The sequence below is a fragment of the Scomber japonicus genome, chromosome 3 (assembly GCF_027409825.1).
Source record: "Scomber japonicus isolate fScoJap1 chromosome 3, fScoJap1.pri, whole genome shotgun sequence".
NCBI classification, from domain to species: Eukaryota; Metazoa; Chordata; class Actinopteri; order Scombriformes; family Scombridae; genus Scomber; species Scomber japonicus.
Window position 1 is genome coordinate 7,012,060 of NC_070580.1, and position 24,896 is coordinate 7,036,955.

Sequence of the window (24,896 nt, forward strand, 5' to 3'; positions counted from 1 at the left end):
TGAGCGCTGCAGAGGCCGCACAGCTGCCAGCTGATCATTTACAGTGATGGTGTGGAGCTCCGTGGAACGCGACTAAGCAAACTGCCAGGGCAGAGAGTAAACACACAGTCACTGCCAGAGTAGACTGCAGTAAGGAGCCAGATATCCTAATGACAGACGTCACGCTGATTGGATCAATGCACCGCCCTTTTTCTGAATGCTTTCACATCAGTTTCTCCCTGAACTATGCCTGTTTTGACTATAAAGACTAAATTTTTATTGTCCTGTTGCCATTAGTCATTCATTTAAAAATCAAAAAAAGTTTGTCATTGTTCGTGATTCAGAGACATGGTTTTATTGATTTAAAACTGTGTTATGTTAACTGAGATATGCCAACTACTGTATAAACACATGACAAACGTAGCCTATCAATTCAAATGATTTATAAAATGAATTCTAACCCTAACCCTAACCCAGACAGAAATTTCACCAGTGGGACTAAACTGAGGTTCAATTTTAGGAGTTTGCAACCAGGGTTGGGAGGGTTACTTTAAAAGCGTATTGGTAACTCATAATACTTATAATCCAAGTATCACAATATTAAAGTAATGTAATAATGTTAAAGTAATGTAACTATCACAATATTAAAGTAATGTTACTTTCCCTTACTTTTACCTCAATACCAAACATGCAATTAAGGGCCAAATCCACAAAGGATTGCATGGCTTTTGCGACCGCTAAACCCGTGCAAATGAGACAAATAATAGTATCTAATTCACAAAACACATGCAAAGAGTGAAATGCAGCTGCAAACTGTGCTGCCAAGAAAATAGCACCACTGTGCCTGTCCCATTTGCATGTAGCCTATGTGAGTAGGATAATATTCTTACATTCCCTTCCTATGCAAATAAGCATCTTTGTAAAAAGGGTGGAGATGTTAGTGTGCAGAGTTGGTGTTAGTTAGTGTCTCTCTCTCTCTCTCTCTCTCTCTCTCTCTCTCTCTCTCTCTCTCTCTCTCTCTCTCTCTCTTCTCAGTTTTTTTCTTCCTTTCCAGTTTATCTGAGTGGGGCCATGCACTTGTTCCACTTAGCAAGCCAGATGAAGGTTTCTTGAGATATGCAAAGGACACACATACAGACAAAGAGACACTCCTCTCTTAGATGAACTACAGTACCTGTTCAAAATGTGTGTGTGACACATCCTGCAGTAAGTCTTAAGTTCCTCAGAAACTGCTTATCAGCTTCTACCACTGCACACTAGACAGTATCCTCACCTACTGTTGCACTGTGTGGTACTCCAGCTGCACTGCTGCTGACAAAAAAGACCTGCAGAGGGTTGTGAAGATGGCTGAGAGGATTGTCAACTCTCCTCCAAAACAGTGTGTGAGTGACATCCACTCAAGCTGTCTCCTCAAACGGGCCACAAACACGTCCTGCAGGACCGCTCACACCCCCTCTTCTCAACCCTTCCCTCACACAGACTGAAAACCCCAATCACACACACAAACGGGCTGCAGAACAGCTTCTTCACCAGAGCTGCGGACAGACTGCAGAGATCACACACACACACACACACACACTGCCACCCCCAGACTGCAATAATGAACTGTGTACTGTATACTGTTGTGTCTCACTGCCCCTTATCCCTTATTTTTATATTTATTCATATTTTTGAACACATATTTTAAAATTTTATGGGTATTGGTATGGATGGGTTTGTGGTCATGGATATGGGTGAGATGTGTTTGGGCTCATGCATATGTGTGCTAGTGTTAGGTGTATATATTTTATATGTTTATGCAGCAATTGGACTGCTCAAACAAACAATAAAGATCTATTACTATCTATCTATCTATCTATCTATCTATCTATCTATCTATCTATCTATCTATCTATCTATCTATCTATCTATCTATCTATCTATCTATCCAGTTAAAACACTGTGAGAGGTATATGGAGAGGGCTCTTTCATTATTTGGATTTGCATGATAAAGGATTTTAATTCCTTCTTGTGAAGTTAATGAGAGTTGGCAGCAGCGGGTCAAATGAAGTAGAGAGATGAAAATGAAAAAGAGCACCCATCTGCTCCTGTATTTCCTTAACTTGTGAGTGTTTTTTAATGTCTGTATTTTGGTGTGCAGTTGTTTAAAACATTGAGGTCTATTTAGTACTGTTTTATATTTTTAGGGGCCATGTTTAAAACTCCCCTGCATGCATAATTGTTTTTTTTTTATTTCATATTTTAGTTGGGTTGGATTACGCTTATTAGAGTTATTTGCAGAATTATGTTTTGCATTACTATTACAATTCACCTCAGACAGTTAAATTGAATATACCACCATGTCATGTTGGTGAAAATGTGTGATGATTAAAAACCAGCGAATGTCTGCCAATATCTTGTCTAAAATGCATAAAATATTTAATGGAATGCAAACAGGAAATGATTGCTACTCAGGTAATTGGGTTATGATTAGGTTATGTAATACTGAGTGTAAATGAAAAGTTAAAGGAAATGAAAAGCATAGCTTTTATTTATTTGCATTTGAAGATAGATTATATATATTAAAAAAGACACTGATGATACATGTTGTATCTGCCTTTATCACCAACTGTGCATTAAACTAATGTGATATCCTGTACTGTCATGTTGTAACCCAATAGCACCATCTAGTGTTACATCTATGTTACTGCCTTCATTCAATATCCTTCAAGAAACATGTTCTATCAACTCCAAATTGTAAAATTAACCATGCAATGTGCCAAAAACAAGACATTAAACAGGAGAATATGTTTATTATGTATTTATTCATTAATTAATCAATTATTCGATCAATTTTATGCCTGTTGGCAGTCACAGTACATTCAATTTCTCATTTTATAACAGTGTAGACCAATCACACAAAATATCACATCTCATACAAAATCTAAACCTATCTTTTATAAAACATTTAGACATCATCGGCATGTTTTTTTCTTTACTTTATTTTAAATACAGTGCTCTATTGTTTTTAACGCATAAAACTCACTGAGAAAGATGAAAACATCTGTTAAAATACATATATATATATATATATTATTTCTTTTTCATTACAGTATTTAAAATAGCTTAATTTACCACAACTAAACACAGAGTAATACTTCTGCCACTGAGGGAAGGGAAGGGGAGGTTTGAAGTGTAACATCCACAGCTATACATCACTCTGAAGTCCCTGCAGATGTGCCCTGAATTTCTCTCCTTGTTGCCTTCACTTTTGCTGGCTTTCACTGACAGGTGAACAGAGGGTTGGATGGTCTCAACATACGGCTTCCATCGGCTTCATTTACTTCAGAGACAGAAAAACTTAAAGTGATCATTTGACTTTCACTGGAATTTGTCTCTTTACTCTCACACAAACATAAATGAGGACATGTTACTCTTCAAATCAGTCTGCAACCAGGTGCTGGAGTGCTTTAGAGGTTCTGTGCTTTTGAAGGTCAAACCAACAACTGACTGATAACTGTTTAGTTTTGTTCCATAATTTCAATTAGGCCAGTCTGGCAATGCACAGGGATGTGGCAAAACAACTCAGGATACTCTAAAAAAAGATGAACCTGACACAACTTTTGCCAGACCACAAAGCAACATCACCCAGGAAGGCAAATCAAACACTCACATGCATATTCCTGGTAGATTACTTTGTACTAATGTGAATGCCATATTTCTGCTCTTTAAAATCACAATTGTCATGACAAAGGTTAAAATAATTGATGCAAAGATAAGTTTTGGGGTGTGAGAAACCTTCAAAGTCAGATCTGCTACTTGAACCAGCTTCTAGGTCGTTTAATGTTTCCACCGAAACATTACCTTGCATCGTTTTGACACAGGACTATGTTTAGTCTGAGAACCTGCTTGGCTTCTCTACCTCTGTCTTCCTTGAGCAGTCTCAAGGTGTCATTCATATACTCTTGCCAGTTCAAAGTGGAATTACTGTACATTTTGCCAGACATTTTGCCTCTAATGCGAAAGGATTATTCTATTCTGACTGACTGGTGGATAGTCCGAGGCATCTAACTTCTGTAGGGTGGATCATTAAGACCAGGGCAAGGTTGAAATGAGCTGGTTCATACCAAGTGTTGTCTGACATCTAAAGGAAACAGTATTTATAGGTGTTATGAACGGTCACATAAAGAATGGTGAAATACTATCATAGAGAGGGGCAAGACATGATCATCATTCAAATGGGTGCACTGATTTGTATATGTGAAATTAATTGGTGAAAAATGCAGAAAAGAGAATTACAAATCCTGCATACTTTCATATCTTGGCACACTTGGCCTATCACTGCATAAACGTTGTTGGACTGTCATTTTTAAACGTCTCTGTCGGACCCAGGCATCCAGTTCTATTGTCAGAAAGGTATGCTGGGAGAGTAGTAAGTAATCCAACAAGCATTTCATTTGAAGCATGCCATCACCTTTTACCTCTGTAAAGTCTTTCACACATTGTAAGTTGATAAGACCACATGTGGATCTTTAGACCACGTGGCAATCATGTGGGAGTCTTTAGAGTCACTGCCTTGGGAGGGATTTCAGGACCGCACTATAAGCAAGTGGCTAATTATTGGTGTGATAGGTCTTCTCCTCTGTTTTGTGATGATTGTTGCAGTTTGGCAAAGATGGCTTGCTTTGTTCCTCTTTAAAATCAACTATCTTCTCGGTCCAATATGAATACACTGCTGTCCTCAAAGTACTGCCACACATCTACACTAAAACAAGCAATTCTTAATGCCATTTTTGCCATTCCAGCATCTGGTGAAGACAGACAGCCTAGCTGACCACCAGATCATTGTTTTATGGTTGTGACAACATCTCATGAAATATACATAAATTCAGATTAATGAAAACAGCTGTGCAGTGTGATCATCTATATCAATATTTAAAACAAATGAAAACAGAGAACGTTATCGGAAGCCAAATTCACAACGCAGTTGGTCTAATTTAAATATTTCCTTTTTTCTGTCGTCAGACAAAGAGCAAGTATAGCATTGTGATTTAATTTCTGCTCATAAATACTATATTAACCAGCAGTCAATGTCAAGCTGCTGCACTATAGTGCTGAAAAAGATCATTCATTCTAGAGAGCAACATAATCTGATGGAAAACTCTAAAAGTTTCTAAATTTAATAGTTTGGCTTAATGTGGACTTAAATAGGTAAATGTGCTATGCCTCGTGTATACTGGTCTTTTGATCGTAACACACAATATTCCTCAACAGACAGAAGTTGCCCAGTTGTCACATTAGATAATTTGTATTTTACTGAGCACTACTTTAACTTTAAAGGCTACATGGACTTCTGGTCCAAAACTGACCCTACAGGGCACCCCAGTGGCCTAATGGTTAAGGTGCATACACCTAAGTATTTCTTTTTCCGCTGCATCTCAATAGCGCTGGACAGGGAGGGAGAGGGAGTCAGGGCAGATTAAGGAGAGAGGAGAGTGTAGCTTAGCCACAGGCCCCCATCACGTTTGTGTCTGCAGGTCATTTCGTCTTGAAGGGCATAAACATAAACTCTGAGTTCCATTCCAACAGCCATTAGGGAACTTTGAAGAACACCAGATAAAGATTTGAACATTTCACTTCTGCATCTGTTGAGTGTACTGTCTAAAGTTTTACTATATGTAGTTCTATACAGTGACTTTTGTGGCCTTTCACTGAGCTACTAGGGGTAGTGTTAATGGTGTAGTACCGAGAATAACTTGCTACTAGAAAGTACTTGTAAGACATACTTTCTCAGATTACTGGTCTAGGGTTTTTTGGTCATATGTTGTATCATCTAAGGTAAGACACAAAGGGAAGGGAGCAGGCCTCAGAGGACACTTCTGGTTTGTGCAAATAGGAAACTATAAGAAATACATACACTCATAGTGAGTTATTTACAGACACAAAGCAAATACCTCCTAACACACTGGCTACACAAGATCAAATATAGATTCTTCACAAGCCAAAATATCATGCACAGTTTACTAAGGCAACTTCAAAAACTGGAGTGAAAGTCAGCGGTTAACACTGTATGTATGGAACAAAAGCCCACACTGAGTAGAAACACGGGGACGCTGTAGCAAGGCAAGTTTGTTGACACAAATCCATTTATATTCACGATGAGTCAGATTTTATGTTGGTTCTATTTGTTACATATGAGTAGAGGTACTGTAAATGAACAGCGTGTTGCTACCATTTGAATGGACTGCTTTTATATCCACATGTACAACTTCAGGACTGCCATGTGACATACACACATCTAGCTGCCATATCTCTTGACTGTGAACTAATCATTCAACATATCCAGGTAGCTAACCATCATTTGCTAATGCATTAACTCTTTAGATTATGCTTTAAATAGCATACAGTACAAGGTTTGAGCTTTTTGTTTTACAGGCATGGTTAAGTTTCTCTGCTTAATTAGCCTGTTAGCTCAGTTATAGCTAACACAGAAAAACACAATTGTTTTAATTGTGCTAATTGATAGATGAAGATACACACTGAGTTTGTTATTTAGCAAGTGCCTAATAGCATTCAGGGCTCAAGCTACTATTACCATTTTCTTTGAGTTTTTTTTTTAAGCAACCTAGGGAAACATGTATGGAATCGACTACTTGTAAGCCAACAAAATTTAAACTTAATCAAATTTGCAGCATTTCTCCACCAGAATTTTACCCCTGGCACTATGTAAAGGGCATTTAGACCTTAATACTGGGAACAGTTGCCAGAATCAATGAAATATGAATAAATAAATTGAGAGCTTTTCTTTGGCTTCTGGTAAAAAATTTCTGAAGGCAGTGGAAAGAGTGTTAGGGAACCTCATGACCTCAGTATTTGTTAAATCCTGACTCTGGCCCTGAAAGCACCCACAAATCCCAGAATTTTCACTGGGCCCTGTGACAAAATCAAAGAGTGTATCTTTAAGCTATATCTTTGTGTTTTGGTGAAAAATAAACCTAAACTTTAGTAAGACACAACAGTTAGCAAATTTTGGAAACAAACTGACCTCAAACTGCACCTTCACTCACACTGTGCCATTCCCCATTTCTGTTTGTCCCAGTATTGTTCAGGCAATACTTCTGAACACCTGCAACTCTGTGATGATTCCAGATGTTGTAGCTACCATAGATGGCCAGATTCCTGGGTTTGCTCTGGTTGGAAATTGTATGTGGTAATATGACATCAGGCAAGTGTGTGTATATGTGTACAGTTTAACAGAACAGAGCATTTTATTTACTATTTTTTCCAGGGCTGACATGTATGTGTGTGTCGGCAGGTTATATATAAATCTCTTATGTGTGCAACTAAGTCACGGCAGCATGTTCACTGATTGTGCAAATGTGAGTAAACATATGTGTATGTGTGTGTGTGCGTGTGTGTGTGTGTGTGTGTGTGTGTGTGTGTGTAGGAAGGGGAGTATATCTCAGCTCAGTCATTTCATATGCTGTGCAAGTTTATTTCCAGGAACCCTGTGTGTCTCCACGGTCAGCTGCGATGGAAATGAGTGGGGCACATGAGCTTATGTTTTTCATGCAAGTGTATGTTTGTGTGTGTGTGTGTGTGTGTGTGTGTGTGTGTGTGTGCATGCTTGTGAATGTGCTGAGCTCTGTTGGCCTTTATGCTGTGCTCTCAAAAGTCAGCTGCTCTGCTCTGTGTATCTCTGTTCCTTCTCCACGACCTCTAAAAGATGCTTTGCCTCCGGTTCTTTCCTCGACCTGGAGAGAGATAAATTGAAATTAGCACGAATATATACTAACAGATGTATATTTATAGGCTGCATTATTTTGATGGTGATGGTTTCATTTTCATTAAAGCATTTCACCTTTATCAGTGAGTCTTGAAACAAATATTCCAATGTTATTTGGTATATAAACGAGTGGCAGTAATCTGTATTGAATAAGTATAATTCTCTGTTTATTTTTAGTTTCTTTTTAGTTTCCTAGAGACTCGTCTCTGTGGTATTTTAACTTGTGTGAGAGTAAACAAACTCAGCATGTCAGCTTCTTGCGGAACTTTACTAATTAGCAAAATCCGTCTGTATATAGTTCAGCATTTCAGATCAAGGACTAAACGGCTAGGTTAAATTCAAGTGTTTGAGTGGGTGCAAGAAATACAATCTTTCTATCCAGTAAACTTGAATGGCCTTCATTAAATCTGTTAAGTTTATTATATGTATTATATGAGAAGCATAATATATATAATACACTGTATTAAATTAAAGTGACATGAGAAATCTTGTAGTGAAGTCATATTATGTTGAGACTGTGTGGAGGGTACAGCACCTAGAGGTTGAAACACTGAGCTGCGGTGGCCTGGGTCCTTCTGGAGCTGCAACTCTTTGAGGGAAAACACTGAGGCAGCTACAACAAGAAAAGGAAAGCAGGGGACACGTTTAGAGCAGGAATACAAAAAGATTAGTGTGTTTTATAAAATCTTTTAATAACATAATACACTGCTACATTTAGTTGTATGATATACCGTATTATGCAATCTTGTGGTTATTACTTGTTCTATTAATGTAATTTTGTTGTAGTTTTTGCTCAGTGTAAAGTAAAAGAAAAAAAGTGAAAAGTAAAAACAAAGGATTTTCAAATTGTGATCCCTTACAGTGAGTTTTTGTTAGCTTTTAAGTCATTATTAAGCTAACTTATTGAAGTGACTACAGCCATGCAGTCTTGACTCAAGTGATGAACCACTGAAAAGCCTTCTAAAGATCATTTTTAAAGCAGACATCTTGACATTTCATAGCAGAAAAAGCACAGGCATAAACAATAATGCTAATAATGATGCCTCAGTGCTTTGAACACCTAAAGGAACATAAGCATTGTAATTTTTTCCACCTAGACATTTCCTGACATAGTCAAAATATCCGCTATGAAAAAGGTCATGTGCTTCCTCTGAATTTCCCTTCAGGTCTCTGTTAGTGTTTTCAGAATGAGACTACAAAAATTGAGACAGTTTTTGATAAGACAGCCATGACTAGCTGCAAAGATAGCAAGATACAAACTAATGCAGAAGAAATTAAACTATGAGGCAAATCATTAACCTCATTAACCTATAATAAGATCTCTGCTGGCATACAGATCAACCTTGATTTTTTGGACCTATCACATAATGACAGAGTATGCTGTCAAGCCTTTTCCCTGGTGCTGGCACAGTGTTTCTTTAATTTGACCGAAATGCAGGAGAACTTGAACTTTGTCTTTCTGAAAGGTTACTGCTCAGATGGCCAAGTGTTCACCTGTATTAACAGTAAAAGTACAGTTCACTTTTCACTGACAGTGTAGCCAGACTTTCATACAGTGTGTACATGTCTTACTGTCTGCCAAATTGTGTATGTTGTTTCCCAGACTCAGGAAGTAGGAGTGTCGTAGAGAGGCTTCAGAGGAGATTCTGCTCCTGGTGTCGTACTGTAATCACAAGAGGAAGAAGCAGCTGATTGGAACATCTCTAGAATCACACTCTCTATCTGCCTTATATCCAGATAGATGAAGGTCATTGTGTCTGTGCTTTTGTCTCATACCAGCAGTAGAGCAGACAGTAGGTCAATCCCCTCTGTGTCCAACCTAATGAATACAATAATTATACAATGAGGGTTCAGGGAAAGATTACATGCTGATATTAATAAAAGTCAATTCTGAAGAAACCCCAAAGTGACCCAAACTAATGGGTTTTTTTTCATTAAAGTAATAATTTCCTTCTGAAGTTTAATCTTACTGAACTTTAATCATACCAGATATTTCTCCTCCCTTACCAGAAGTTTCACATGATATGTGAACCTTTACACAATCTGGAGACTGATATTTCTTTCCTGATTTGTCACCACTCAGCTGAAAAGACTGATTAATACAGCATTAAACTGGGTTTATGATTCATGCCAGGGTTTACATATGCATATATTAATTTGGCAGACACTTTTGTCCAAAGCTGCGCACAAATGAAGCACAACCCAAGCCACAGTAGATTAAGGAGAAGCCTAAGAATAAGTGCCTCGAAACTCAGTTCTATTTTCTACCTGACACAAGAAGCAGCATGTAAGGGCCTAGAGGGTTATTTTTTTTCTTAGGAAAAGCTAGAAAAGGATCAAGAGAAAGAGGATATTAGGTAAGAAAGTACTCTCAGAGGAGGCATTCTTAAAGAGATCGAGTTGGGCAGCTCTTTCCACCACTGAGGAATCATCCGAAAGAAGAGTTTGGATTGAGATTCCCTGCCTTGCAGTCGGCAAGAATAGTTGTTCATTTGCTGATCGTAGTGAATGAAGAAGGCTCATAAACATGAATGAAGGAGTTAAGGTATGTGGCTGAGGTGTCCACTGTGTAGGTGAGCAGTTTAAGCTGGTTGAAGACCAGACGTGCTTCCACATGGACCATTTACAGAAGTTTTAATGTGCAAGCTGCCAGTAAGTAGCACCCTTCTGATAGGCAGGAGTTCTGCTGCAGGTAACTCTTGATTAGTAGTTCAGTGTTGGATTTAATCCATTGATTGCACCACTGCAACACTCGACAGCTGTTTCATATGTGATTATTCATATGTTTTATGCTTTAACTATATTCCCCACAGTGATGTTTCGCTTCACCTTATAATATGAAGCAACTGTTGGCTACATATTTACTGAGATAACTTCTATTTCACCTTGTGTCATGACTGAATTTGAGAGAATTCCCATGCAATTGCCACTTTTCAGTTCATTCCTTCACTGTGATGGAGAGCGAGGTCTCAGTAAGCAGAAGGTTTGTGAAAGCACAAGCAACTTTACTAGGACTTCTTGTTGATGGACATGACAGCCAGGCTGACATCCAGAGAGCCGTGCAGCTTTCTTCTCTGAATATCTTGCTGAGACATGGTAACCTAGCCACCATAGTACTGATGTGTAGTTACATTTTTGAGGGGGATAGCTTCAGAGTCTACACACATAGGTGGCATACCCCTTAAAGAATAGGTAACATGCCCATATGTACATTGCAAGGACTATTGATTGGTTAATTGCTTTAAGCAGCAGTATTAATAAACTAAGTGTTACCTGGGCACATGGTTGATGAGTGCTTGAGGTCTGTATTGAGGAAAGAGGTAAGACCTAAATTCCTCATTACTGCTGATACCTGGCCAAGTCTCTTCTGTTGGAGTCCCTGAAAGACAAAAGACAAATATTTGTTCATCATGATATCAGAGGACACCACTTTTATCTTGTCATCTTGTGCTGCTGTCTTACCAATAAGCCTAAAAATTAGATGTAGCTCCTCCTTCACTGTGGCACCGGGAAACATGGGACGGCCTGTTGCCATCTCATAAAGGATACAGCCCACACCCCTGGAAGAGAAAGGAGAAGATGAAGATAGAGGGAGGAGGTGCAAACAACAATTAGGAAAGTCTAGGTGAGGCTCTGTTCAACAAGCAAACGCACTTCAAAGAGCGCTGAACATAAGTGCAAACATGTACGATGTGAGTGGGCACAATGGAGCCTTTTGTTTCATCCAGGATAGCGTGATGAAGAGGCGCCCTCTGGTCTAATGAGAGAATATGTAGCTAGGTGAGCTCATAAAAGGCTTTCATATTGCCAGAGCGAGCCACATTTAATCCTCAGTGGTTCACCAGAGCTGTTCAAGTTTTCTCACCATGGCAAACTGCTAATGAGTTAAAACACATAATTAAAGTGAATGTAGAATCACTGGGCTCCATTGTATGAACAGTGATTCATCTTTCTGCTAATTAAGAGATTTTAATAGAAGTGCACGGTGATACGGATGAGTCATGGAAATCCTGGGCGATCCTGAAACTGCTATATATTCTTATAATCATTCACACAGAATTGCTCAGCACCGGGGGAGGCACTTGTATTTTTCTTTATAGGAGAGTTTAGACTGTCAGCGGTGTTCAGATCCAGATCCAGGATGAAATTACAATTAGTTTGAAGGAACATTTGACAATCCCAGTGAAACCTCTATGTACTCTATGTACTAACTTTTTTCTTTCTTAGTTTCATGGGTCAGATGACTCCAGTAGGAGTCACCAAATCACCTTTTTTTTTTCTTTCAAATTTCTACATATATGGACCTAACGCCTTTTCTTGGTGGCCAGAAGATACATGTTACTGTTATTTCTACTCAGTAGCATTACAGCAATACAGTATACCAGTATATCAGTGGCAGCAATCCAGTTGGTGAGCAACAAGACATCCTGCGCCATCTTTGATTTTTCATGGTTTATATTGAATTTGATGGAGAAAATCTCTCAGTCAGGACAAATCATGTAGTTTGTGTTACTTTACACTTGCCTGTTGTCTGTTTTCACATCACTATAGTTGCTAAGAGGATTGCCTACCATCTGATGAGTTCATATTTTCAACATTTCTCATGTAACACACTGTAAGGGCTGCTGATTGACTGAAAGACCCAAGAGATTGCCATCCAGGACTGAGCATAACAATGTATGTCTTTTATATTTTGCATCATTATAGTGACGCACACAAACACACATGAACAATTCTCTTTTTCAATTCTCAGCCTTACATTCATTTACATTCTGAGTCAATTAGTTCCAGAGAGCAACTAGGATTCATGATTTAAACAATAAGAGAACTAATTTCATGCAAATACAAAAGATATACAGTGTATTATTTTTGCACCACATTTATGATTATTATTTACATCTCCCCTTAGATTTCTACAAGCCCTTATATTCTCACTAGATATTACTGGTGGTTACTGTCACTCAACATGAAATAATTGCTCCAGCAATGTATTACAGTTTATATGCAAGCAGAGAAAAGAGAAGAATCCTTTCCAGTATACAAGTACATCTTTGATTATGAATATCAATGGTCAAATATAGATATAGTAACTACTCACCACATGTCTATGGGTGTGGAGTATTCTGTAGAGCCCAGTAGCACATCAGGGGGACGATACCATAGAGTTACCACCTCATTCGAGTAGGTCTTAGTAGGGACGGACTTCGCCCTCGCCAGACCTGCACAATACATGGTCTGGGTTTAACTAGAGGTTCGCAGTATGGATGCAAAGGTATATGTTGCTTTAAATCTGTGTAAAAAGTTACGAGTAATTGGTGTCATAATATAATTTACTTAGGTGTATAGTTTTGTAAAACTGCATAACCACAAGACTCTTACGAGTTGTGGTAACACCTCATAGCATTCAACGCCAAAGATTGTGTTATCATAAAGGGTCATCCTAGAAAAATGTTAAAATAGTCGTGCTATGAGCCCGTTTGCTGTGTTTAGGTAAAACTATTTATAAATAGCCAGGGACCTACCTACTTCCAGCACCATATTGAGATAACTAAGAAAGAGGGGCACAGTTGCTAGGATACAGGAAGTACGGGTGCTAAAGTAATCAGGATGGAAGATCTCAGAGTGGCAGTAAAATATAATTGGAAAGCAGTTGTGGAAATGTGCTACCTTATTCCAAACAGATTGTGTCTTTAGGAGCACACTTGCATTTGTTGATGCTCATATAGGCTGTATGTGTGTTTTCCTTCCTACCGAAGTCAGCCAGTTTGAGCTCGCCCTTGTCGTTGATGAGCAGGTTCTGCGGCTTAAGGTCTCTGTGGAGGATTTTTCTCTTGTGACAGTAGGAGAGACCACGCAGGAGCTGGAACATGAAGATCTGTAGAAAAATGAAAACGATGAAGATGAAGATGACTTTATACAACATTATGCAATATTGATTACTAAAGGCAACTTGATTGGGCATAAAGTAACCCATGATAAACTTTTTTATCAATAAATCAACTAAATTCTCCTGCATGTTTTTTGCTATGTTTTAATATTGACCTACTAAAGTGACTGCAGATGAACATTAGCTATAAACTAACTGCGGTACAGTACATCAAATGGTAACATTTATGTTTAACATTGTACATGGTTACACCTCCTGTCCCCTTTATTTTGATTTAAGTTACATACATAGAGAACTGAAATCTGATGAAAAGTTGATATATCACTATGTAAAACACTGTAACAATGATTCTGTAATTGTTAATGTTGAATCACGTACCATCCCTAACTCAATCTAATAATTGGTAAGCTATTTTTGGGTAGTGTAGTGTATTATAGTGTAGTAGCTTTATTGTCATTATATTTATGTTCAGCCAACAATATAACGAAATTTAGATAGCACTCCCTGAGCCATAAGAACATTTGCATAATAATTTGTTAACCCATTTAACCCATGCTGTTGGTTGATGATTTGGGACATTCTCATTTCCCGCTACCTGTAGAGGTTTGTGTGGTTTTTGTTAGTGTTATTACAGCTTTTAACTTTTGTTTCCTACTAGAATAAGTGTCATATGTTAGCAAGCCAGAGCCAACAGATCCAGTTTTTGGAAATATATGGCACATAAATGATGAAAATGTCTATATACAAGATATATAACATGTTTTCTACAGCCCCTCCTGTGCATCCTTGGTTGTCCTCAGTTACAGCTCACCTTGACATTATGCATGCTCATAAGATTCCCACAGTTGTCCAAGTACTGTTTCAGGTCGCTATCCTGTAAGACACAACAGCGACAGTTTTTTTACACTCTAATTGCTTCATATTCTTCACATGTAATTGAGGTCAACACCTTTTGAACACCTGCATGCTGCCTGTTGAATGTACTCACAAGATACTCAAACACCAGCGTGAGGCAGCGGTCCGTGTGGATGATGTCGTGCAGCGTGACGATGTTTGCGTGTTTTAGGTTCTTCAGTAGAGACACTGGGTGGACAAAAGAGGGACGGATGAGTTGTTATGTTTTACCAAGGTGCATGCAAGGTGCATTAAGACACACAGTACGAGAAACATCTACAAAACAACTGCTACACTGCAGCTTAGCTGTTGTTTCAGTTTAAAGACGGGTGTGAACTGTTGTGCAGAGCAAAATCACAAGTGGTCCTAAACCTCATTGCTGTGGGGGCCCTCCACTCTAAAATGTTTGAGCTTCACTGTGCAAAATGGTGTATGTGCAGAGTTTCACACCAGAAGGCTGTTTTCACATTCCTCTGCTGAAAATGGAAAGTCTCTCACTTTAAATCTGAGTGTAAGGCGTGTAGCTACAAGCTTTATTTGTGATATCACAACTAGTTGTGCATCCAACTTATACAAGTGTGATGTGGAAACTTGAAACCTTCACTTAGAATGGGCTTTACAATGAAGAAGGAGATATATTTTGTCCAGCATTCATAGAAAGGAGTGAAAAAAACATATGTGGCACAAAATAGCAGAGTATTTTATATGTCTTAAAACATGTCTGGAGGGGATCTTTAAAATGTGTCCAAACCCAGTTGATGTGTCTTGTAGAATTACTCAGAATTCACCGCCTCTGAGATTACAGCCATGTTGAAGGCCACAGTTCAGTATATGGTCAGATTTCCATTGTTCAGATTGTTTTATCACTTTTTAAATCTATGTATGTATCTATGGCAACTGCATTGTGAGTCCATAGCTGTTGAGATATTTCAGTCTGGACCACATTAATGGACTGACCTCCAGACAGAGATTGCCAACAATACATTTCGAGTGGTTCCTTGCACGCAGATTTGTTTCAGACTGTAGCTGAACCACAGCAAAGCTTGCAAAAAAATGTCACACAGCAACAGTCCTCTCACATTAAAATGTATATGAAAGGGAGCGCTTTGGTAGCCGACTTTGGCAAAGGACATTTGTTGCATGTCATTCCCTGCTCTCTCTCTCCCTGTTTCCTGTCAGCCTCTATGACATCTTCTTTCAAATAAAGGCAAACAGTCATATGACAGTAACAGTGACAGACATAAATGTGCTCCAGTCCATTCCTTCTTCCTAAAAAAGGAATTATTATCCACTTGAAGGCAGCCCCCATGGCCTTGAGAATCTGTGTATGAGTGTGTGTGTATACCCTCTCTGATAGCAGTGCAAGGTGCTCCCTCCTCGTGCTCCAGCCGAATCTCCTTTAACGCCACCAGGTTCTCTGTGAGTTTGCTTCGCCCTTTAAACACTGTGGCATATGTCCCCTATGAGCACAAACAAACACACACACATACTGTAGGTATTTAGCTGACATTCTGATAATACTATATTCTCAAGTACCGCAAGCAGGTTTACCCTTTTCTATTAATATGAACAGAATAATGAAGATAATTTGATTGAAATCTGCTTACTTTCACCATTTACTTGCTCACCATCATCTGTAGCACATTAAAAAACAATAAAGCTCCACAGATCATCATTTCTAACTGACTGAATGAGGTTTTTAGCCATTATCATCCATGAACATCATCAAAACCTTACTTCAATGTGATGTGAGCCTCTAAAACACATTTGCTTTTAATCTGTTAATTAAATGCAGATGTATTTCTTCTTAATTGTTTTTGATTATTGAAAAAACTGTTGTTCCACTGCTGGTGATTCTTGTTTGGTAATTAGTTTTTAAGTGTTCTAATGATTGTAGATCAGCTGCTGCAGGGGTGAAAAGAGAGCACGTCTTTTCAGATATCGAGCAAACAAACAGCAGAAAGATACTTCTATAATGGCAAATAACTGTAGTTTAAACCGAACCACAGACAAGGTAGGTTGTATGAACCACAAGGGTTATGATAATTGACTACAAAAGCAGTTCTTCACAATCCCTCACTGCCACTGTTATCTGCTGCTGAGGCTTGTGACTGAGACTAATGTAGACAGCTTCTGTCACTAATCATTTCTTACTCCTTGAGGCAATAGATGTTCTCAGATAAATGGTGTGGGGTTCAAGTGCATGAGCCATGTCACGCAGTTTTACAGACCACCTCATCGAATGCAGATCTATGCTTTGTGATCCTACAGAGAGCAACCCGGCTGATTGCATGGAGTGAATGTGGATTTAAAACTGTGTTCTATTCTTAAGTTAAGCCAGCCATGCAGAACTAATGCAAGAAAATGGACAGATGGGTGTATTGTAGTTTGCCTCATTTAGGCATATAAATAAAGCCTAAAGCAGCCTGTTTGTGTTGTACCCATTTTGACAGGCTCTTAGATCTCCTGAGAGAGCTTGGCTCACAGCGTGCCTGAGAAGTTTAATGAAAAGTCGCAGACAACTTGAAGTCAGCATGGTAGACATTAAACACCACGGAGACGCTTTTTTCTCATTTAAAGTTCACTTCATCTTCAAGCTCACTGGCAGCATCAGCGGGTGTAGTGGTGGCACACTTAACCCTCACTGGACTTCATGATAGCCGACCTCCATCGACCGTCTGAAAATGATTAAAAAGTGAATATCTGAGTAACCGACGTACCTCACCCAGTTTGCCGAGCTTCACATATGTCTCCAGTTTCCCAAAACCTATGTCAGACTGAGAGCACAAAGAAAGAAGTAACAGATTAAGCTTCTGGTGTCAGGAGTCATGGTCTCCTTATTACCCTTTGAAAGTGCCATAAGATTACATTTCCATACATCAGTCAATATTTTCTTAAGTTAATTAAGAACATATCTGTGTTTGCCCTGTTGACCAGGCAGGAATCAAAAAGCCTCTTGATGGAAAAAAGGGAAAATAATGTGGTCATTATAATAATAATACAGAGGAAGGCAAGATAAGAGGAGTCTTTATTTACAGAGAGAAAATATGTTCTGTCATGTGAGCCAATATGTTTACTGGTTTAACAGTAATCCATCAAAGCGATTGTAAAATAAACAAGACGCCAATATAGTTGCTCAAATAAGACTTATATGAGGGTTAACTAAACAAACAGCCTCGTGGTGGTGAACATAGACTGTATATAAATATGGACATCATGACAGCTCCCTAAAAGTGAAGCCAAAATATCTTTATTACCCTCTAGTGGCTGGCTGCAGTACATGTCATAAGTCACACCCCTTCCATGTTAGCAGATGGGATGTGAGCCAAACTAAAATGGGGTTGTGATGTCATCATTGACAGCTGCTCTCAACTCTCCGTCAGATGGTCGGACAGCGGAGGGGATGTGTCTTGTGGGCTGTTATCTTGCCACCTGACTCTACTGCACAGATTCTGGCTCGAAGTGACCTCACACAGGCAACATGGCCACTCCCGGAAAGAAGATACTTTGGCTTCACTTTTAGATAGTGGTAGGAAGTGCAGAGGTGTCATCCATACAGTCAGTGTTGTTGAATCTGAGACTAAATATACGGTATTTACTGAGCTAACACTATAAGTCTGCAGTTATTTTGAATATGAGCTAAGATACATAGGTAAAGGTAGACTATATATAAGTATGTAGTCATGTAGAGTACTTACCAATGAAGCACGTCGAGACATGCGACTGAGAGGTTTGCAGAGTGGTGAATTTTCACTCTCCAGCTGCAGTTTCTTGAGAAACTCTGGAGGCAGGCGGATGTCCATGGGCAGGGACATGCGCTTACTGACATCCTGCAGGCAGTCAATAGACACCAACAAAGCTTACAACATCCTGTCTCTGTTGTCATTGTAGAGTTTGGCTACATTGTAAGTGTAAGTTTTTAAACCATATGAAGCTAATGTCACACTTCCTTCTTGCCAGTCAAGCATGCAACTTAACCACCTTGCACTCATTTTGCACTATAACTGACAGCTATCCTCTTAAATCATGTCAATTACCAGCACTGACCAGTGTACGGTCACATTGATTTGTGGACATGGTTCCACTTTCTACTAAGGTATACTGTTTAAAGGGTTTATAAGGTGTGATGAATCCCTTCATTAATAGTTAATTAATCCTTTTAGGCTTTATCAGTCATACTTACATACATACAATTAGGCTTGCCAATTTGTGAAAATCCCTTTGTATCCTCCAGCATAGCTTGCTTTCTCCTTTTAATTAGCTCTCTGAGGGATTTTCCAATGGACAGTTTGACCAGTTACTTTCTTTCAAAGAGCTGCAGCAGACCAAAATCCATGTATTAACTTATTAACATTTACAACTATAGATTTCATGCCATGAGAACATCACGATTCCTTGTGATGCGTTGTTAATTTGGAAAGGTTTGTTGGTTGATATAGCTGGATGTGAAAATTGATTGAAATCTTTGTGCATACCGTTTCAGGAAGAGTTTACCAAAATTTAAGCTTGGCAACTGAACAAGGGGGCAGCTAGCTTATAAGGAAAGATTTCAACTTCATATTTAATCTTATTTACATGTTATGTCTTCTTAGCCCACTAATTAACTGCAGGTACAGCCAGGCGAATCATGTGAAGCTTATCCATGATGTGTTAATTCAAATGTTAGCTTGCCCAAAGAGACTGAAAGAAAAGGAAAACAGCTTAAAACTTTACTGTTGCTGTATCTTTCATGCTAGCTAGCTAACTACCAACACATCTATGTCTGTTAATGTTAGCAACTTCAACATGTGGACAAGACAGGAGACCACCATGTCTCATTTTGTATTCTTACATATGTTAAACAAAAAAGAATTGATAGACTCAGTGTAGTGTTTCATTCACTAAAAATCAGTTTAAATTTGACCACGTTTGTACCCATTTTGACAGACTCTGGGATCCCTTGAGAGGCTCAGCTCACAGCACACCTGAGCACTGTAATAAAAACTCAGACTGCTCGAGGTCAGAGTGGTCAACACCAGAGAGACGCTTTACTCTTTGATAAAGTTCACTTTGGCTTCAAGTTATTGCTCAGAGGCAGCAGCAGTGGGTGTAGCTGTGGCACACTCAACCCTCAGTGGACTCTATGACAGCCACTTTAATCGACCGCCTGTTTGGGTACAGTTTTCCAAAAAACACAATACTGGATTAAAGGGATAGTTCTCATTTTTTGAAGTCAGTATGTTTGAGGTACTTATCCATTGTCAGTGTATTAATTGCAGTAAATGGAGATTGGCTGTTCCCCCCAGTTTGAAGAAGCAGGCAGGAGTATCAGCACATTAGCCAAGCAATTACTGCTGTGGGTATAGGGCCAGCAGCCACCTAAAAAAATCAATATCAGTTTAAGTGTACACCATGTATAGGAACTTCTCATCGCTTTTACCTTGCTGTCAGACAGCCCTTTCCTTTGGCACTACAGCTTCACAACTGTAGAACTACCGTATTCCTACTCATGCCATATGTCATATGCTGCAAAAGCACTGTCTGACCCAAACAAATGATCTGTGTCTGGACTTGTAAATATTAATAAGTTAGTAAATGGATTTTGGTCTGAAAGTCCTGCAGCTCTTTGCAAGAAGGTAGGTGGTTGCATATTGGAAAGGTTGTCGTGATGAATAAAAATTATACACCAACATGAGGCAACCATAAAAGATGTATAACAATATAGCCACTTGTGATAACTTATAAAGCATTGTATTAGAAAGAAGTATGTCTTATGCCTGTCAAATAAAGCTACAGTATCCAGACTGTCTAAGCTTTCAGCTTTCTCACTGTAGCACCATTATTTCTGTCTTCACAGCTCCAAGTTGTTCCTGAGCACTCTCTTCCCTCTGGCATAGCTTCACTTGACTGGTATGAGTTGTGTGGAATATGAGAAAGACTCTGAATCACACTCGGTCCACAGAGATGTTTTATGAAAAGGTGAAACTGTGAACTCTCACATTTCCAATAAAAAAGTCCGGCGCTGTGAGGAGGGTTAAAAGCTTCTGAGGTGACTCATCTCATTGAGCTGGCACAGGTGGTAATGGAGAAACAACTCCTTAAATGAAAGGACGAACTACTTGCGCCACTGATGACATCTGTGTCAGACTTTTAATGTACACTTGAGACAAGAACATTTCCCATTAGTGCTTATTTTGTAATGCAATTTATTATTAACTTTGCCATTCTGTAAATGGGGAAGAAAAGCTTGGTTGTATCTAAGGTCAGATTGACCAGAAACATAAGTGAACACTTTGCCTGTTAGCCCTCTATGTCACATTGACCTCATCCCACAGCTACTTACCTCCATGGAGAAACGTCTGTGCTGGGCCTTGCTGTGGTAGTGGAGGTGGGACGGGGATTGAGCTCCCGGTGTGGTTGGTTCAGGGCTAACTGGACTGACATCATGAGATCCAGGACCCAGCCTGTCTGGAGTCAGGTCTGACCCACAAGGGAGAGACATCACATTTGGTCAGCAGATGTAGATGGATGACCAATTAAAACTAACATTAAGGGTTAGAACGCTGGGAGAGAGGGCAGAGCAACGTCTTACAAGTTGCCCACAGTCTACCGTATATGTTCAATTAGGTAGAGATTTTACAAAGGCCACAGTATATGATTCACAGTCCTTTTCATGCTAATCAACCCATTCACTAAGCCCTTGTGCCCTGTAGGGAAGCATTTGCATTCATTATATTTCTCCACTCGTTTATTCAGGTTTCCCCATAATTAGCTGCTGCATGCTGTCCTTTCATAACACCGCAAGAACATCAAGGTCAAAAATATCCATCCTTGGTCTGTGTGAATCATTAAATCACACCAGCTTCAGAGCAGTATATTTGACCCTGCACTTCATGTGGAGATATATGAATGTGAATAATGTCATTATTAACATACATTTTTCAACAGAATCCCCTCCTTAATTTTAATTTTAATTTTAATTTTATTCCTTTACCTATTTAATGCCACTTAGGACCTGACCATTCCACTTGTTGCACAAGTTGTAAAAAGTGACTCTAAATCATATGCACACAACATGTAACCCAATGGTGGAGGAAGTATTTAGATATTTTACTAAAGTAAAAGTAGTAATACCACATGGTAGAAGTACTCAAAGCTGCTACAAGTAAAAGTCCAGTATTCCAAATTTTACTTAAGCAAAACTTCTACAAGTACTAGCATCAAATGATATATTTGGAGTGTAAGGTTTATAAATGTCCATGCATTTAAGTCCAGACAAAACAGAATTTGAGAGTATCTAATTATGACACGCATCATGGGCTGTCATAATTAATCTCAGCTCTGTGCTGCTAAAAGTTAAAGATTAATTGGATGTTAGGACATTATTGGTTGAAATTAGTTAGGTTTAGCCTAGGTAAACACACATCATTGTTTTATAAAAAGAAAACATGATTGGATTTTAAAGGCAAGAATACAAATGAATAGGTTTTTTTTCTATTTATAGGCATGTACTGTTAAATTGGTGCACAATAGGGATGTGATCTAAAAGGGTTAAAAAGGCATTTTTCAGTTAAGGTCAGGTTTACTTAATATATTGGCGGGTAGCTATCTTAGTTCATAAAAATATCTCAGAATGTATTAGCTTATCATAAAGTAGCTAGGTGTATTATTATTTTATAAAGTACAATATTTTCCTCTAAAATGTAGTGAAGTAGAAGTATAAAGTAGTATAAAATAGAAATACTCAAATACAAGTACAAGTACCTCAAATTATACTTATAACTTATAACTTATTTCTCCACTGAGGTTACCTTACAAAAAACACACACACACACACACACACACACACACACACACACACACACACACACAGACTAACACGCACAGCCCAACTAATACTTTACTTGGTTAATATTTGAGAATTTAAATAAACTCAATGAAATATTTGATAAATCAATAGTTATATTTTAACATGAAAATATAAAACTTAATGTACTTATTAAAACTGATTAAGAAATATTTTCATGATAACACTTGACCAAATTACTATGCTTAATATGAAAAGGATCTCTTGCAGTAACAAACACACAATCATCACTCAGTTCTACAGTTCCTCTCAGCTTGAAGAAACACTTTACTGTCTTTTAGCTCATTGTTTTGGTTCTATTTTCACTGACTTTACAGTTTGATTGAGGCTCATCCTATCCTACTACTATAATTAGAGAGTGGGATGTTGTCCGTCCGTCCGTCCACCCCCTGCATCCCCTCCAAGGTTCAGGGAGCCAGCCATTACATATGGCATTTTTTTCGCATTTAATTTCATGTCATCTTCATTTTCTATTTCAATGTTAATTAAATAGTCTGCAGTTATACTTTTTATTTACTCAGAGCTACTGCCACCAGGGACTATTTTTTCAGTCTGTGACGTAATTGCGTAGAGCTGCCGTACATAGGGACATGAACGACGCCCCCAAACGCCGCATGACATTAACGCAAGGTGACGAAACTCCAGAGAAGTCAGGTAAGAAACCACAAAACACAATCCACACAGTAGCTAATGCTAATGCTACAGTTTGTTAGTTACTCACCCATACAGCCTTCCAACCATGTAATTATCCTTCTGCGACATGAATTCACACATTATGTTCCTCTTTATCTCAGGGTTAAGATCCGATTTGTTCCAGAGTTAAATAATAACTCGCCTAACAGACACACACACACACACACACACACACACACACACACACACACACACACACTTCTGGTGGTAGTATTTTTTTGGTATTTGGTAATGCTGGAAGCACAATTATTGTTGATTTTCATTTTTTACGAGAGGCTGCATTCATGTTGGTTACCACTAAACAGCCACGCTGCAAAGTAAACAATCACTATATCTATAAAGTATATATATCGACAATCAACACATTTCCTTTTCAGCTGTCTATTAGATTAGGGAGGGACGTGAGGTCTCCACTGAGGTTAAGGTGAAGTTTAGGTTTATAAGCAATTTCTTCAGCAGAGAGCCAGCAACACGGGTCACCATTTCTGACGGTCACAGATTTTGGTGTAACACCTGTTAAAACAAGGGAAGATATATTTTTTCAAACAATACTTAAAATAAAATATTACATTTTTCTGAGTTAATGAGTATTCACATTTCCCTCTATCGTTACCCATCCTTACCAAGATTTAGAAATGATTTTTGTTTTTAACATATGACTGTTTTCATTACCACTAGATCATATTTCACAATGCGATTATGCATGTAAAGCCTTACCCTTTCATGCATTGTATCCACTACATTACAGTTTAGTCTGTGTAGAGCTTAGCTTATAAATCATGCATTATCTAATTTTTAAAAACTCTTAAAAATCTTGACTTTTCAGCAGTGCGCTGTGAGGACAATGTGAGGACAATTGCCACAGAATGAGACAGCAGAGGTCATTGTAGCTGCCTGAAGCCACACAGGTGCTCATACTTTTTGATTAACTCTTTCATGCCTATTTATGCATACAGTATATTTCAATTAATGTACAAATAAACATATTGCTGCTTCACTTTCTTACCTACCTGCTAGCATTACCATGCTAATAAAATACCTACCTACCTAACTAATTCATCCCACAGCACTTCTCATTTACATAAACCATCTCATTCACACATGGCCTAACATGTCGTTGGTTATGTGGATCTAATTTCAAACAACTGTCTGACGCAACTACATTCATGGATTATAATTTTCTCAACAGCATAATAAACACATTTGAAATATTTACTTTTCACCTGAGCGCCGTGAGAACTATCGCCACCGAAAGAAACTGAAGAAGACATTAGAGCCACCTCAGGTTACAGGTGCTCATACACAAGTGTGTTTGGGACACATACTTACTGTGACCTTCATATACAAATATACATTCTTCTCACTGCTTTAATCTATGGGTGTGTGTCTTCTGGCAAGTAAACATGTTGCAGCACCCAATGGGCGCATTATTCTAGTCAACTTAATTCCCAGCCACCGCACACATCTATTTTCAGTGAAAGAGAAAATGTGAAAGCATTTTGACAAAGTGAAGTGAATGTTGTGGACAAAATGTTCCTGTGGTGACACTGTTTCTAAATGACCGCAGCATGTCTCTTTCAATCCACCTCAACAAGCATTTAACATGTTTGGCATATCCACAGTGAAATCTCTCATCTTTCACCAGCTGACATATCTGAACAAAAGACAGAGAGGCAGAGTGGCCTGCACACAAAATGAACATCTTGTTTACAGAGACAAAGCTCATCAAGGATATTGAAGTGATCATAGCTAGAGCAGCTGAAGTGAACGTGTTAGACAATTAAGGCATTTCAGCTTAACGAATACCAGCTATGGCAAGAAGAATGGACTTT

The 24,896-nt window shown here is 38.6% G+C and overlaps 1 protein-coding gene across 1 annotated transcript in view; it reads right to left on the reverse strand.

The window, feature by feature from the left end:
• Positions 1 to 2,997: 2,997 nt before the first annotated feature.
• Positions 2,998 to 24,896, reverse strand: part of cdk18 (cyclin dependent kinase 18) — a 50,468-nt gene continuing 28,569 nt past the window's right edge. The window contains exons 3-16 of the mRNA XM_053316783.1: positions 20,848 to 20,984; positions 18,224 to 18,355; positions 17,246 to 17,302; positions 15,871 to 15,985; positions 14,620 to 14,714; positions 14,443 to 14,505; positions 13,496 to 13,619; positions 12,843 to 12,963; positions 11,207 to 11,304; positions 11,018 to 11,123; positions 9,521 to 9,563; positions 9,317 to 9,407; positions 8,280 to 8,357; positions 2,998 to 7,712 (exon numbers count right to left, since the gene is read on the reverse strand). Of these exons, the coding sequence (XP_053172758.1) occupies positions 7,678 to 7,712; positions 8,280 to 8,357; positions 9,317 to 9,407; positions 9,521 to 9,563; positions 11,018 to 11,123; positions 11,207 to 11,304; positions 12,843 to 12,963; positions 13,496 to 13,619; positions 14,443 to 14,505; positions 14,620 to 14,714; positions 15,871 to 15,985; positions 17,246 to 17,302; positions 18,224 to 18,355; positions 20,848 to 20,984 (1,295 nt within the window). The 3' untranslated portion in view covers positions 2,998 to 7,677. The remainder of the gene's footprint in view (positions 7,713 to 8,279; positions 8,358 to 9,316; positions 9,408 to 9,520; positions 9,564 to 11,017; positions 11,124 to 11,206; positions 11,305 to 12,842; positions 12,964 to 13,495; positions 13,620 to 14,442; positions 14,506 to 14,619; positions 14,715 to 15,870; positions 15,986 to 17,245; positions 17,303 to 18,223; positions 18,356 to 20,847; positions 20,985 to 24,896) is intronic.